The sequence below is a fragment of the Xylocopa sonorina genome, chromosome 6 (genome assembly GCF_050948175.1).
Source record: "Xylocopa sonorina isolate GNS202 chromosome 6, iyXylSono1_principal, whole genome shotgun sequence".
NCBI classification, from domain to species: domain Eukaryota; kingdom Metazoa; phylum Arthropoda; class Insecta; order Hymenoptera; family Apidae; genus Xylocopa; species Xylocopa sonorina.
Window position 1 is genome coordinate 11,619,795 of NC_135198.1, and position 16,133 is coordinate 11,635,927.

The 16,133-nt window shown below is 50.6% G+C and overlaps 1 protein-coding gene across 2 annotated transcripts in view; it reads left to right on the top strand.

Annotated features, from left to right (window-relative positions):
- Positions 1-367: 367 nt before the first annotated feature.
- Syn1 (Syntrophin-like 1) overlaps positions 368-16,133 on the top strand; it is a 255,869-nt gene continuing 240,103 nt past the window's right edge. Inside the window, exons 1-2 of one of the 2 annotated variants that reach the window (XM_076896191.1) lie at positions 368-610; positions 6,343-6,940. In XM_076896191.1, the coding sequence (XP_076752306.1) occupies positions 6,367-6,940 (574 nt within the window). In that variant the 5' untranslated portion in view covers positions 368-610; positions 6,343-6,366. The remainder of the gene's footprint in view (positions 611-6,342; positions 6,941-16,133) is intronic. The other variant, XM_076896190.1, reaches the window with a different exon arrangement.

The window sequence follows — 16,133 nt, forward strand, 5'->3', positions numbered from 1 at the left end:
GGAGTGTGGAAGAATTCGCGTCGTTAAAGAATACGCGACTCTTCGCGGGGAAAGTGAACGACGGGTAGAGTGGTAGAGGGTGGGGGAGTGAGTCGCGGGTAAGGAACAGAATCGCGAAGCCGAGTTCTCCGACGAGACTCTGCATCGGAGTGCTTCCGATCGAGGACGGACGAAAGAAGGCCGGCGTAAAACATGTCGAGGCTGTTGAAAGGCGAACCGACGGCCGGTTATGTCATTGACTCTATCGCGAATCGTCGAATGTATTAACCAGGCCACCAATGACGCGTATCGCGGCGTGAGCGAAGAAAAATAGGAACGGCGGCGGAGGACGAGCACTGGACACGCACATCAGGATCTGAATCAAGAGGAACGCTCTTCTGATCTTCTAGCCAAAGGAAGAAAAGCAGGCCAGGCATCGTGCCTCCCACTGCCTAACGGAAGTCATATGCCCATACACGCGCGGAAAACGGTAAATCATCGTAGAAGCCATCGGCTATAACGAGCGTACACGTTTATTTTGCATTGGACCGAAGCACGCCTGCCCCCCTTCACCTCTGTTCGTTTTGTTTTCCTTGGTTCGCCCACATTCATTGTTTCGCCCTAGTCCAAGGTACGTAGATTAAATACACTTTTTCTTACGTATTTTATATTTCGTTGTTGAACACTTGTCATGTTTACATTGCCGATTCCGACTGTTGGTTTTATACTGGCATGTTAATTTACTTATTGCGCCGATGCAAGAGCAGCGATGGTTTGCGTTTTTTATTATGCGTACATTTTTAACCATGACTGTGAGACAGACAGGAAGAGAGAGAGAGAGAGAGAGGGAGAGAGACAGAGTGTGTGTGTGTGTGACGTAAATCAGATGAATTTCTGATCATTGTAGGTCATACTGCGCGTTTCATTTTTATTATAAGATGGACGTTACTTTTCACTCGATGTACGTTTTATATTACGCTCGTGTGCAGGTGCTTTCCATTCGGCGTAAAATAAGTTGAAAATCGATGCGCACGAACGGAGAGATCAAAGTGAAAGGGAAAAAATTGGGTACGTTCGCTGGCATTCCGCTCGTATCTTCCGCTTTTGACAAGTTTCGATCGTGTAGCGTAAAAACTTCACCGTTTCGCGGTGAGCGCGAAACTCTAAAATCCATAGCGTAAGGCCTATCATACGATGTTCAATCCCTCTTGTTTCCCAACTCTCTCTCCTCGAGAGATTCACCGTTCCGTTGCATTCTCGGGATTCTTGCAACTCCAATTTCAACTATACCGCCCGCGGTGGTTTCCCGATCCGTTAGAAACATGCGCCAGTCCCGCACGGCATCCTAACCAAGTTTGTCCTCTTATTTTTCTACTGCCGTTTCAACCGAGCCACGTGATCGTACCAACAGGACATTAGATGGCGTTGATTTTCCGCGCTGGTTTGCCCGTCCCTTTTGACGAACCAAAAGGTTCGTGCAAGAATCATGCGAGCTTTAACGAGGCAACGCTTACAAAACTGGTGGACCCAAGTAGTTACGCGCGATTACGAGCAATTATTGGACAAATGGTATAAGCGCGATGGCAGACTATCGACGCGTCGTTGCAGGTACGAAGTGATCCAGAACTTGGTTCGGACATGTCTTTGCTTCCCTCGTGCGCGGGTGTTGTCTTCTTTTTCTTTCTTCCACCTTTCATTTCGCTCTCTCGTCCTCCTGTTCGTCCTTTTCCCTCGTTTCGCCTCTTGTTCTCTCTTTTTGGCCATAAACAACCGGTGCCCGACGTTTGTCGAGGTTATTGGTTTTTGCGAGGGGCACGACAGTGCCGTATACACGCGTCTGGGAGACCTCACCGCGCGAGTATTGCACGTACACACGCGCGCACTCTCTTTCACTCTTCTTCTTTCCCTCTTCCATCGCGTATGCCGTCCGTCTCTTTTCAATGTCCATGATCGCCACTTTTATCCGTCCTCGTCCAGTCGTTCCGTGTACGCGTACATACGTACGCGCGATCCTATGGTACATAGATCGCGCACACGAATGGAGACATACTACGGCGTGCGCTTCACGTGGGCAGCGGATAGAACTCGCACGAGACTAATTCCCAGAGACAAACAGTTTAATTATAACGTTGCCACGCGCGTACACGTACATACGTGCCGCCACGATCACGATATCGATGCTTTTATTAAACGCGAACACCTTCGGCTATGCTAATGCTATTATCCGATTACCGACAGTGCGTGCCGCGCGTACGTTTCAAATTTGATGTAATGGCGTCCAACCAGTTCCGTTCTCCGATACGGCTGTATCTTCGTCTAACCTACAATTTTATCGATGGTCACCTAAATGGTGCGCGGGTACAGAAATGTTTCGAGGTATTGAAATAGTACTTAATGTGGTCTCCACGATACGATCGTGAGGTTTGAAGTATGTAAATTCGGAGGTGCTATCAGCGGATTTATTCATGGCTATGAAATTATTAGAAGCGTATTTTAGCATGTCACGGTGTCATTTATTTTGCCATCGTTAATGCCACGTGAGAGAACACTATCGCGTGTTAATACTCAATCTTCGGACACTGTGTCAAGAGTATTGTATACTGGTAGAACGCTTGGAGCGATACCCTAACCGTGGTCAGTTGGCGTATAGAACAGTCGTACATGGGCTGGTCGGGGTTGGCAAATGTATTTGGTTACAACGTTCTCCGGTGAACGTTCACAAATGTAAGATTGTGTTTCTGAGATCACTGTAACCCAGATACCACCGTGGCGAATCAACAAGTATCGCGTTGTCGATACGTAACGCGGATCGTCGATGGTCGGAGCCGTGGGCGGTACGGTGATCGAAGGAAATTCCGTGCAATCGTGGGTATGGAATTAAGAATGGCGGCTATTTCGCGTCTGGCAAGTTCGAAATATCGTGGTTATCGAGTAACGTCCCGGGTGGATAGCAACGTCACGCGAGGGCGACTGATAAAAATCGATTTCGAAAGCGTAACAGACCGCCGCTCGACGTCCAGCGGACGGTAGTAGACAACGAAATGAAAAGCCTGGGATATTGGCCAATTTCACGTGACCGTCGAAGGGTTAATTTAATTATACCAACGACTACGAGCACCAACGCTTTCTTTCATCCCTTTGTACGTACCTTCGATCGTAGTATTCTCTTTAGAATGGTAACAATGTTTCTTTCACCTTCGTTGCATCGTACTTGTACACGCGTAAGTCTGCGCGCACTAGTTACTGTGCAACGAACCTATAAATAGTTTAAGGGAAGTGCGTTCTTTTTGAAATCGCTAGTTGAAAACACATAATTGTTTCCTCCTACACTAGCAACAGCGTGCGCAGCTCTTGTACGTACGAATGTACGTATACAATAGATCCCGATACCGAGTTTCGCGAATAATGGCAGCGCCGTGTCCCCGCCGTCGATTCATTTTTACCCAATTTCACGCATCGGTACACACCGCGGACCCACCCTCTAGTCGGTCGCACCCCCGCAACATCGCGCCTCGCTCGAACTCCATTCGAAATCGTCCCTCCTCCTCTCTCTATTTTTCTTGACGCCCGAATTCCATCCCTCTTTGTTTCTTCTCGACCATCCCCCGCGCGCGTAACTATACCCCGTCGAAAACCGCGTTTTCGCTCTTAATTTTCGCCGCGCGAGAACGCGCACCCTGTTTTCGGCATTGCGGTTTATTTCCGCGGCGCGCCCCCGGCGTGTACGTGTAATGCGTTTTTCAATCGCGCACCACCGGATCCACCATCGCCGTCCCGCCGCTCCCCGTTTCGCCCACGCAGCCCGTGATCCCGATAGAAATTTACTCGCAGCGTGCACCAGCCCCGTACCCTTTGTGTCGGTTCCAACGAACGCAAGCGTCCGAATTTTAATGCACTTTGCCGGCGAATTCATCCCGCCGATACACCGTTTACGTCGTTTGCCTATCCTCGATTATCTTCGCGCCACTATTCTCCCCGTTTTCCGTTCCGATATTTTTCTCTCTGTCTAAGCTAGCGTTTAACGATTATCGATTACGGTGCGCACTTGGTTCATCTGCGCTTTCGACCTTTCGTTAAATTCGTTCCACGTCGTGGTACGTACGTCGGTCGTACATCCTCGCACTTATCTCTCCGCTCCGTTTTTCTCGAGTGCGACGGGCAGGGGACCCTCTGGATGGTGATTATGCATTCATATTAAATGGAGAATTTATGCGAGTTCATTGGTAGGGGTACAAAGTGAGGCCGGTGTCCGGCCCCGCCGCAGAGATTTCTCAGTTCCTCTGTTCGCTCGTCTTGGCACGAACGGCACGCGGAAGAATCGCCGTCGAACGGGTCGGGTGTATCTGAAAATGCATGGAATTTAGATGGATTTTCATAGTCTCGTTATCGCCACGGCTTTGGCCGGTGGTTTATTCGATTCTGGCCCCCGTCGACATGTCGTAATGAGATTTAGTCGCAGCGGCCGCGCGATATCCCTTGCTTGATGTAATTGTAGCAGGTAACGTTGCGTAAAGCGCGCCTGGGGTAATTAATAATTTTACATTAATTATGCAACGCTATGGACTGACGTTCTAATTAACGTCGTATACCGCGAACAAATACGCTCCTGTTTTTCTTGCGCATTTCATTGGGATTCAGGAAATGCGATCCAGTTAACTGTACGGTTTATTTCGAAATTTTCTCCGCGGTCGTCCTTTTTTGTTTCGTACCGCGGTACCGCGGCTGGATTTTCTTTCCATGGTTTACTATCGATTCGTTCGTTAAAAACGAATTATCTAATTTTCACGACTACAATGGAGAAATTGCTGGGTGTGTGCTGCGTGAACCTGACGAAAAATTTGGTAGGGACGATAACGTTGGTTGAATGTGGCTCTTTTTCCCTCGGGGGATCTGCATACGTACGATACCGTGGATATTAAACTGAAGCAAAATGCGCTCGGAGTATCTTCTGTCTAAATCGCGCGTTCGAAACTTTCTTTCCTCGCAGACGTGGGTGCACGCGTGCGAATCATTCGAATGGACCTCGCTGGTGAGCACAATTGTAGTCGAGTGCTCGGGGAACGTTGAGAATAAGTTCATTGACGGGGGAACGGGCGAATGAAAGAAATAGGAATGGGCAGCGTATCGTGGCTCGGGGACAAAATAGAGATATTCCTGCGCGCTTGATGACAAAACGTCGGCCGGGCCTTTTAATTAATTAAAAGTGAGCAGCGCAGCTGTTGTAAGCGCCGCGGCGCCGCTCCCAATTTTCATGCAATTATACCCGTTGTCCACAGTTTTGCAGGGCATTTTCCGTGACTAACGGTTAAACGCCATTGTTGCCCAGGGAAAATGGATTGATGGAAATAATAGGCGGTACAGAGGGAGGTTTAGTTAAGGGGGTAGAGAGGGGGCAAAGAGAGCTCGGTCACGTCACCGCCGGCCAGTATCAATTATTTTCAAATTACGAAATTTCACCCTTGCATAGTAGCTACAATTGATTTATCCACGTTGTCGAGTACAGACGATGCAATTGTGCCGTGTCGCTTTCTCTGTGGATCGCGTTGCCACTCGCGTAGCGACGCGTCATTCCTTTTTTTTCCCTCTCTCGCTTAGACGTCTCTTCTAGTCTGTACTTGTCTAAGCGTAGCAGATATACTAGATCGACCGCAGGAATTTTTCAAACTGCGCTCAATAGCCTGCGGTGTGTGCCCCGTGCGGTGGTTGTGCGCTTAGGTGCGGAACCTGTCTCTTATTTCTCGAAACGGGCGAACGTGTGGTTTCACGAAACTGAGATAAGGTGAAAGAAATCGTAAAGATCGTCTCGCAGGAATTTTCATTTAACATCGCAAGGTTTGGCGAGCCTGTTATCGTTAAAATACGAGGAAAAAGGGACACGATTCTCTACTCCGCGTTTGCATTCAAATACCGTGGAAAATGTGTCGCTTCCATTTGCAGGGACTCGTATGCGCCGAGATTGGATCTATGGCACAGTCAATGGACGTAAGCGCGTGTATAGGTAGAATGTTTTAAACGAACGTAACGTTAATGCAACCAAGTATACGACGGGTATAGTCTCGCGACCTCGATCTAACTGAATCGCTACGGAATATCGTTGAGAAGTAGGCGCGTTCCAGGTTGCGAGAAATCTGAAACTCGTTTCGTATCGATAGGGTTGTAGAGTAGATCGAATCTGTGCCACGATGTTACAACCTTTACCTGCTAAGCATCACAATGTATTAATATTACAGCCTTCTCAACAATCGTTTCGCTTTTCTAATTTTTATTTCGCAATTTTTAAAACAGAAAAGTCTCTGGTCTACGTCGAGACTTAAAATGGATTTAAAATGGTAAAAGATTAAGATTATTCCGTTCTGATTGCAGCGTGCAGCTTGCGAGGAAATCGAAATGGTCGAGCTGTGCGGAAGCGGGCAACCGACATCAGCGATGGGAGTGATGGGGATCGGTTCGGTTATACCCGCGGCTACGTCGTCCTCGTCCTCGTCGACGACGACCACAGCAGCCTCGTCCTCCGCGTCCGGCCGAGCCGGTGTCCTAGAGACGCAAGTCCGCGGCCAGTGGTATCGCGTGTTCGTCTCGTTGGAGGACGATTACCTGAGCATCTCGTTGGACGAGAGCTGCGAGGCTGGTAACAACGCTCTGAACAACGGCAACATTAACAACAACAACGTCGAGAGCTTGAACGATCCGGACGTTCCCGACTCGGTGGCCAATCAGAAACGCCTCGTGCGCGTGGTTAAAAGCGATAACAACGGGCTCGGGATCTCGATCAAGGGTGGTAAAGAGAACAAAATGCCGATTTTGATCTCGAAGATCTTCAAGGGGATGGCGGCGGACGCCACGGAGCAGTTGTACGTGGGAGACGCGATTCTCGCCGTGAACGGGGAGGATCTACGCGAGGCGACCCACGACGAAGCGGTGAAGGCGCTCAAGAGGGCTGGGAAAGTCGTCGAGCTTGAAGGTAAGCGAACTACTGGGACATTTCCAGCCCCTGTGCCCGACCATTTCGCGTTCCCTTCGAAAACAATCTTGCAACGGTAGGGCTTACGTTACATAAACGCGACTATAAATATTCATGTACTCGTGTACTTGTACCGGCAATCCCTGGAGGAATTCAACTGTTGCGCGGCTGATAACTGCGAGTCACCGTTTAGACTAAATGCGAAAAGGTGGACGGTTAAGGTCGATGGTCAGTCGATGATTGCGGAGGAAGGAGATTAAAGCGATTGGCCTCGCGGCTAGCTGCTGCAGGAAGATACTAGATTTCTAAATGTCACGTAACGGGTTTCTCTCTCGAGAGCCGTGCAATCTTTCGCGAGGGATTTCTCGTTGGTTTTGTTGGAAGCGTGTCTGGCAGTCTAGCAGTGCCTTTTCTCTCGTACATAACCGAATCCGATGAATGAATTAATCCGGTAACATGGACGGGTCTCCGCGTCTCCTTTGAACGGTAATTCGTTAGCGAAATCAGGATGCTCGGTGCGCTAGGCTGCCGTCGCCCAAGGAAAATTCTGATTTCGTGGAAACGCGAGCGTAAACGCGAACGCGAACGCGAATCCGTTTAGTCGCGCGTCGGTTGAAACGGTGAAACGTTCGGCCAGAAGTAGAAGTAGCTAGGCTAGCGAGCACGACGCCCGGCGAGGAGGGTAGAGGGAGCGGCGATGGCATTTAACGAGGTTTTCGTTCCAATTAGCCTCGAGTACACGCCGCGTTAAGTTTCGACGTAGAGATTCCTGCCAGTTTCTCCTCCGTTGGTCGTTTTAATATCGAGTTCCCTGTCTCCGAGCCAGAACCCATCTCCATTTGCGCGGCTATGGTACCCGTATTACTTCAAATGAGCCACTATGTTACGAGAAGCTTCGAGATAAGGAGAAAAAGGGAAGTCCCGACAAAGGTGAGGAACTTGAAGGAAACGGGAACAGTGTGGTTGTGCGTCCAGAAGGGAGCTTTTAGCCGGATTAATGCACCAGTTCGGAGGCATTTTTTCGACGGTGTTCGGGTCGGCGTCGGTGGTACAATAGTCGCCGATAGAGGTAGGAGGCTCGGATGATTCCTTTCTCGGTCCAGAGTTTCGGCTCGCGGGACAGAAATCAGTGTGAGTTATACAGCTTCCGCGCGAGTTCCCGCGCTATCGTACACTGCACCGCCTCCAGACGTGCTATTATCAAAAAGTGTGAGGCTGAAAGAAGAAGCAGGCGCGGGGGGTGAAAGGTCGGCGAGGGAACGTGTACAGTGCCGCCTGGAGCGTTAAATGGCGCTTCTCTTTCCATCCTTTTCTCTCTCTTTCACTTTCCAACTTCATCCCGCCCCCCGCCTAATCCCCTCCGTCCCTCTTTTTCCACCGCGTTCTTTCTTTCCGCGCTTTTATTTTACTTCCTTTGTGACTGGCTATCGTTTGTTTCTCGTACGAATCTCCTACGTGCGACACAAGCCTGCCCAGTGAAGCGCGACTCTCTCGTTGCACACGCTCGTGTCCGCCTGCACTTTGCATTTAACGTTCTCCGGCCGATGCGCGACACGTGTACGTTCATGTATCGCGAACATGAGCTCACGCTGATACAGGTGTACATACGTACTCTCTCGTACTTGAATACGTACATACGGTACATATATATATTTATATATATATATAATGTGTCTGTACATACGCGGACGGTCCGTGCGCGGCGGCGTTGCACCGCTCCGGGGGCTTTCAGGCTGCCGGCCCCGTCGCGCGATTCCGTGCACGTGAACGCACCTGTACCGTTATTTTCTCCGCGCCTGAAAAGCTCGTGCAACCAAAAATTCGGCCAGAGAACGGCTCGTTATTGAGCCATTTTCGGTCCCGTCCGTTTACCGAAATCCGTTCCCGGACCGGATGAAACTCGCCGCCCGTGAATGACCGGACTCGACAGCTCGTTGCGCTTCGAATAATCGCGTGCGGTTTTCGCGGAAAATTCTCGTTCCGTTCGCGCGTGCAACCCCCGTGTTGAACACCCTTTATCCGATCCAGCTTCGACCTCGACGCCGTTCCGTCTTTCGCGGTGAGAGAGTCGCGAAGAAAAGTCTGCGACGAGTTGCGTTCAATCTATGCAGATTGAAAGGAATTATGAAAGTTGCTCGACGAAAGATCGCGTTCGTTTTTCAAGCGGCCGGAAGTTAAAAAGGACACGGCGGCGTGTACCAGCAGCGTTCCTTTCCCTCGGTTTTGCCTTTCGACCGGCGACATCTCGGTGGCCCGACAGCTTTTCTTTTATTCAGACGCTTTCTGTACGATTTCTCGCGGCACGTAGCGCACGCCACGTTGCATCGTGTCGCGACGCATCGCGTCGCGTCGTCTAGCACGTGCGACAACCTACCCCCCTCGTCTTCCTTCGGTTCTACCCTGTTTTTCTTAGTTTTTTTCCTCTCGACCGGTCGGCCCGTTGCCAGTTTCGCGCGGGTGATGCGCGGAATGCGATACTCTGCACTTTACGTCCGCGCGGACGTGAGATGCAAAGGCGCGGAGGACCTCACGGGCGCGTGGGTGGCTATGCTCGAGAACACAGGGAAGGAGAAACAGAAACGACGTCGGATCGAGCCGTAGGGGGAAGACACGGCTGGAGCCGGGTGAGAAAGATGGAATGTAAGAGCGGGAGAGGTGGATTACTGGTTGACCCCGCACTGGATTGACTGGAGAACGCGAGAGGAGGGACGAGGGGCACGACAGAGGCGGGAGAGCTTCGGAATACATTATCCGAGGATTTTCATCGAGATTCGGTGTCGGTCACGAGGACCCGCCGCTCTCTGTACTCCCGTTTAAAGGAGATTCTAGCGAAAACTTCCGTTTTCCACGGGATAAAATTGCAGTCGAGCCGGTGCACCAGCCCCATCGGACTGACAAACTTTCGAAAAGGGCTCGTCGGGCGAGGAATCGAATGGAAGTTAGCCTGGCTGATAAACGAAGTCGAATTTATTGCTCTGCCGCTTTCGAGATTTGCCCTGATTTATTGTATCGTTCCCTTTCTACCGAACCCCTCCCTTTCTCTTTTTTTTCCACCCTTCCGCCGCGTTGCCCTTTCGCTCTCTCTTTCTCTCTCTCGTCTCTCCCTCGACTTGTTTCGTCCTGTATGAACGGGGAGGTCTTCTGGAGGCGAGTCAACCGGCGCGAGCGATTGTTCCCGGGAAGATTGATACGATCCTGATTTCCGTGCACGATTCTACAAGAAGTTTCGCGTAGGGTCGCGCGATTTCTCACCGCGCACGGGCAACAAGAAAAGTTCTTCGACCCCTTAATCGGTACCTCTGTTTCCGCCATGTTAAGTATCGCTTTTTAGGGGTCTATAATTCAATTTGTACTCTGTCAGATCTCCGTCTCCATCCGTGGAATACGAGGGAGCGATAGTCGTCTGGGAAAGGGGTTGAAAAATTCGCCGCGCGAAGTGCTTCCTTTGGTCGATACAGAAACTCGCCTTTCCCTCGTTTCGATCTACTCACGACTTCGCGTGACGTTTCCTCGCGGTTATCTATTCGGTCGCAATCTGAACGCCGGATCTGCAGAATTTCGTCCGTAAAATATCGCGCGGGTTTGATTATGGATCGTCCGGTCTGGGGTGTACAAGCGTTTCCTTGTATCCTTTCGCCCGGGCTACACGCTGCCGCTGCTCGTCCGTCCACGCAACCGTTGGGCAATCATTTCAACCTGCACGCGTGTATTTGCATTACCGGATCGGATTGCCCGAGTCGATTGTTGCGCACCCACGATTTACGTAAGAATACCTGTTAATACGGATCCGGCAGGTGATACTCTCGGTGTCGCCTGATTTGACGAGCCGACGACCTTTGCCGCTCGTTACCAGCCTTCGAACAATGCCACTGCATTGTGCAACGACTGCGACCGTTGTTGTCTCAAGGATGAGAACGATCTACGATGCGTCTTGGATTCCTGCACGCTGTCGTAATTACCTTCAACGCCACCGAGAAGATGATCACTTTATTGCGTTCGTGGAATAGCATCGATTATCTTACCTCCGAATACACCTCTACGTAGAGTGTTCAGATGCTTTCAAGCGAGGATGTGATCGTCACGCGACGATCCTGGGAGACCAGTTTTCCTCGAACTTTAAGCAGGTCCGAGATTAGACGAGGCTGGCCCGGATCTGGGTAGACGCAACGTCGCGCGAACGAACGAAATGAATGAAACGTCTGCGGTTTCTCCTACGCGTATCTATTTGTAATTGGAATTCGTAATTTTAGTCTGGCATTGTTCCACCGTGCAGACTGCATGACGGATGACGCGCGACATCGTCAGGGAAATTGCGTCTTAAATCCTGCAGGTCGGAATTCCTTTCACTGGGAACGTCAGACCGGGGATCCTCCTCGAGTTCTCTCGCCGCGGCGCTTCGTCTCTTTACGTCAGCCTCCTCTACCTTTCCATTATCTTAATCGCCTCCAGTTTATGAGCTTGCTCGTTTTCCTTCGAGCGGCGGGCTTTCACCCTCGGTACGACGCGTCCCCGTTCGACGGGGAATAAAATCGCCTCGCGATCAACGCGTATCGAACTCTTTTATAAACATCGAATCGGATTTCCCTGGGTCAAAGCAGATTTCACGGTGATTTTAATCGTAAAGCCCCTCTTCGTTAATCGTCTTGATCGCTCGGCGCGTTTATAATGGTAAATAATTCGAGAGCGGATTGCCACTGGTCGGTGGCGTTGGCACGTGGATTAATACGCGTACACGCACGGGAATCTGTTTTTCGACGAAACAGAGAGAAGTACGATAGGGAACGATGCTGGCCAGCCAAAGGGAGAACGAGAGAATAACGGGATGTATACACGCCGCTGATTAGTGAAATTCGAATAATTGCGCGATGCTAGAGGCCAATTAACAGGTGACGGAAATTAGCCGACCTCGTTTTATAGCTCATCACGATAATTAGCCCGACTCTTTGCCGTCTCGCTGCATATAACAGTTGCACACCCTGTTAACACTTCGCGTTCCGCGTGTGTTTCGCGTTTCACCAGGCCATAAAAGAAACCAGTTACGGTGGTCCTTAACGTAATACCAATCGACCAGGCGTCTCGTGTTCAACGCGGCTCGGGGATAATGAAGAACACGCGGAACACACAACGTGCAATTTTTATTTAACGACCCGGACTGCTCGTTCCGCTGTTTCCTGGATTATGATCGCGAACCATTGGCTGTCTGCTCCCGATGGTTTTGCGTTAGATGCGTCCACGCGTATTTATAGACGACCGTACAACGTCCCGTGAATCATTTGGATTCGATGTGAAATTTTAATAGGATACATTGGAGCGTGGAAACTTTTTATCTGCCTTTTATTGCTTTCGGGCATCCAATCCGGTTTTAATGCTTAAATATACAGCGCTTCCATTTGGCACATCATTTATACCAATATAGCAGGGGCTGAGATTTGAAACGCGCGAGCGTTTGTTACGTCTGAATAAAAATAATCCTCGTAACGATCGGCTTGCATCGCAGAAAATTGTATATTTAAGGGTTAAAGTTAACACGCATTTTACAATGCTGCCGTTGCGTAAACCGTGCCTTGTTCATTCCCGTTTGTACGAATTGTGCGATTCATTGTCAACGTACCGCGCGTCCCTGGTCGAGATTTCTATTGCTCCGATTGCACCTGCAAAATCCCTCTTTTCTTCTTTTATTTTCGTTCCCCGGTTTAGCATCTACATGCACACGGTGCGCCGTGTGTCGGTACAGTGCACAGCTTTGTTTATTTTTCCTCGATTTCTCTGCCGCCTTTGAGCAACGCGCTTTGTCGTAGTCACCGGTATCCCTTTTAACGGCGTCGAATCCATCCACGCCTATTAACTACCCCTTACCGTGCTGCCCTGCGAAATAACCTCTCTCGCGATGGAAGCCCAGCCAGCAACCTCACCAATCGACGGACAACAGCGAAATCTTTAATTTGCCAATTTTATCCAACTATCCCACGGGAAAACCCTCTAACTCGAATCTATGATAGTTAGCGATCCAGCTGGGCGCGGTAGAAACGGGCGGCACAAAGGCCGCGAGTTGGCCAATTAAATAGTTTCGCTTGCATAATTATGCGGTCACCGGTTTATTGGCGCCCGCGAATTAACAGGGAACCACCGCCTCGGGTTCGTTATCAGCCAACGAAAGCGCGTCCAATAACGAAGAAAAATGTAACGCGGTACCAGTTACGCTAGCTCTGTTCATCGGCTAATTGTAACTGCAAGTGGAATCGCGCATCTTTCCACCTGGTGTTCGCGGGAGATTGTAAGCGACGTTTCGCCCCGTGTGCGCGCCAGGGATACCTTTGATCTGTCGTTCCAGAGGTCCGGAAAGGAGGAAGAAACCGTTACCACGGCGAGCTCGTTCCGCGTGTAGCAATTTCGAGGTGGACTAAACTTATTTCTGGCTCCGGTTGATCCGCTTCTCTCTGCCCCGCGGAATTACAGCCGCCCGTTCCCCGTTGGCGAATAAAAAGTTTTCACAGATTAAAGGGAGCGAACGCGTTTGAATGGCGCGAGCACGGCAGAGTTATTTTAACGGGCGAATATCAGAGGTGTCTCTGGCGGAAATGGCAAAACGACCACTCTGGTTCCCTGACAAAGGCGCGGCGAAGGTTTATCCTTAAATTCCACTATCATTAAACTAGTTTGGGCTTCCTCGTTAATCGTCGCCGCTGAAAGCAAAGTGTTTCTAAACGCGCCGCCATCGCGAGCGTCGTTCACATCCTTTTTCGCCTGTTTTCCGCTATCCCGTAAAAGTGGAGATCTCTCTCGGCTTGGAGGCCGTGTTTCGGCAAGCAACGACCTGTTCCGGTAAGTGTCGCGCGTTCTGGTACACCTCATGAAACTTTGAAACAGCAGTAACGTTATATCCCTCGACCGTAGCAATCATATTTCGGTCACGAAGGCTGTAGCGGGGGATGCAAATTTCTGCCATTCAAAGCCACGCGCAAAAGGTTATTGTGCGTTTCGTCGAACGTCCAGGTAAACGACGTATCGACGGTGACAAAGACATGCCACGGTTCGATGCTCGGGGGTTTTGATGAAATTTGGTAGGCCACGCTCAGAGGTCGAAACGTGACATCCTGTCAAACATTTTGTACCAATACGCAGGTTTCGGCAATATTCCACACGGTAGTTGTAGAGCAAATTCTATCAAATTCTAGTAGAAGTTTCCCTCTGGCAGCGGGTGATGCTTCCAAGCGTTTGGAGCCTTCCTACACGCTTGGAACGGTCTGTCGAAATGCCACTTATCATAGCGATCAGACGATTGGCTCGATTGTAGCGTTCGGATCCAAAAATGCGCTCGAAAAATACGATCGAGCCTCGCGTAACAACGCGTCCTCCAACGGATTTCCATGAAGCGTCTCGATTTGCCTGTGCCGTGGTCCGTACATTGTACAATAACTAGAATATAAGGCAGGAGTCGACGGCCCTCTCGTCCTCGCGTGCGTTATATATCCCCGCGCCTGTGTACTGTGTTTCGCGTGCCTTTCATTTCGTCCTTTACGGTACTTCGTCATGATTTACGGGGTATCCGCATGAGGAGCGACGCAGTCGCATTCTACGTCCCCTGCCTCGCTTCCACGGCCCTGTTTCTCCTTCGTCGTCTGCCCCTCGTTTTCAGGCTCCAACTGGCTCGCTGCTCGTCACCACCCTCGCGCGCTCCACGCTCTCGCTTCCTTTCCGTGAGCGTGTCCCGCTTGTAATTTTCTCGTTGGCAGTCGGGCAAGAGACGTCGGGGCGACGAGAGAGGGGTGCAACGGCTGGAGGGCGAGATGACGGCTTTGACTCGGCCTCCGGCCAGCTACGAGACGTCCCGCGGGTTTCGTTAGCTTGGCCCAGGTCACCACGGCGCCGAACCGAAATACGACGCGTAAAAATGTCAGCCAAGCCGCGTAACCCGCTTCCAGTGAGTTATTGCTCGCTCGGAAATTGCGCGCGGAGCTCTTCGAACGCGTCTGAATTCTTAACGCGCGCGGTTCTTTCGAACCGTATCGTTCTTTCGTAGTGTGTATCTTGGCTGGCTCTGGTTGCAACTTGGAGGGTCGAAACTTGCCGTACTTTCTCTCGCTTTATCTCTCTCTCTGGCCACTCTCTCTCTCTGTGGTCCGTTGTTTGTACTCGCAGAAATTGTTAATTAACCGCTTCATCGTGCGTCTCCTTTGAGTACAGGAGCGGACCGACCCTTAATTTGGTTTCAACCCTTAAGCGGTGCGGCGAAGTCAAAGTGTCTTAGTCTGTTCTTTAATTGGAGACTTAACTTTCGTCGTGTCTGTTGATGAAGTCCGGCCGAAGTTAAACTTGTAACTTCGTTAGAGGCTCGCGTAGATTGTGAACACGGAATTTTTACAGTACAACCGTTCTTGCGCGAAACTTTAGACCCGCCAGCCTTATCTACTGCTCCCTACAATTACGAGCTCGAGAGGTCGCGGCCACTCCTTTCTTCGAATCAGTTCCCGTTGTCTGGTACCAAGGAGCCAAGGGGGACGCCGCTACCGAGGGGATGCAACTTGTTAAACGTTTTGAAAACAGTTTCGAGTAGCGGCCTGCGACAACGCGTGTCATCGTGATACGTTTCTTAAACATCCCCCCTGCCGGCTGTTTCCTCTCCGTCCACCCTTTCCACTGTTTATTTAGATAAAAACGCGCGCATGTCGAGGGTTAATGCTTCCCTTAACTCTCTCATCGCGGACGGTCCTCTTTGACGTTGCGGCCGTCGTTATTTCCCAGCTCTATTTCTTCTTTTCTTTCCTCTCGTATTTGTTTCGCCTCGTTTCGTCGACGGTCGCCGCAATTTCCTGCGGTCGCGGTCGTAAAATTTCGAGAGCAACTATCGCGTCGTTTCGATGCTTGCTCGCGCCTCGACTTTCCAGAAATACCGTCGCGTTTTCTCGCCCCTCGACCCGACGGCGAGAGTTCCTTTTTTGCCAGTCGCGATTGTGGGTGCCCCGCGGGGCGAACCTCGCGGGATTTAATAAACGACACGTAGCGCGCGGAATGAAAATAACAGGAAAAAGCAGTGGGTGGCGTCACCGGGCCGGCCCAGGGTAGGGACGGAAAGTATTTACCCGGTTAGAGGCGTCGCGACAATTTGTCTCGTAGACCGCGAAGTTTAAAGTGCCACGTGCACGATGCGCGTAAATAAAGCGAGGGAAAGCTGCATCGTTTCCTGCGGATAAAC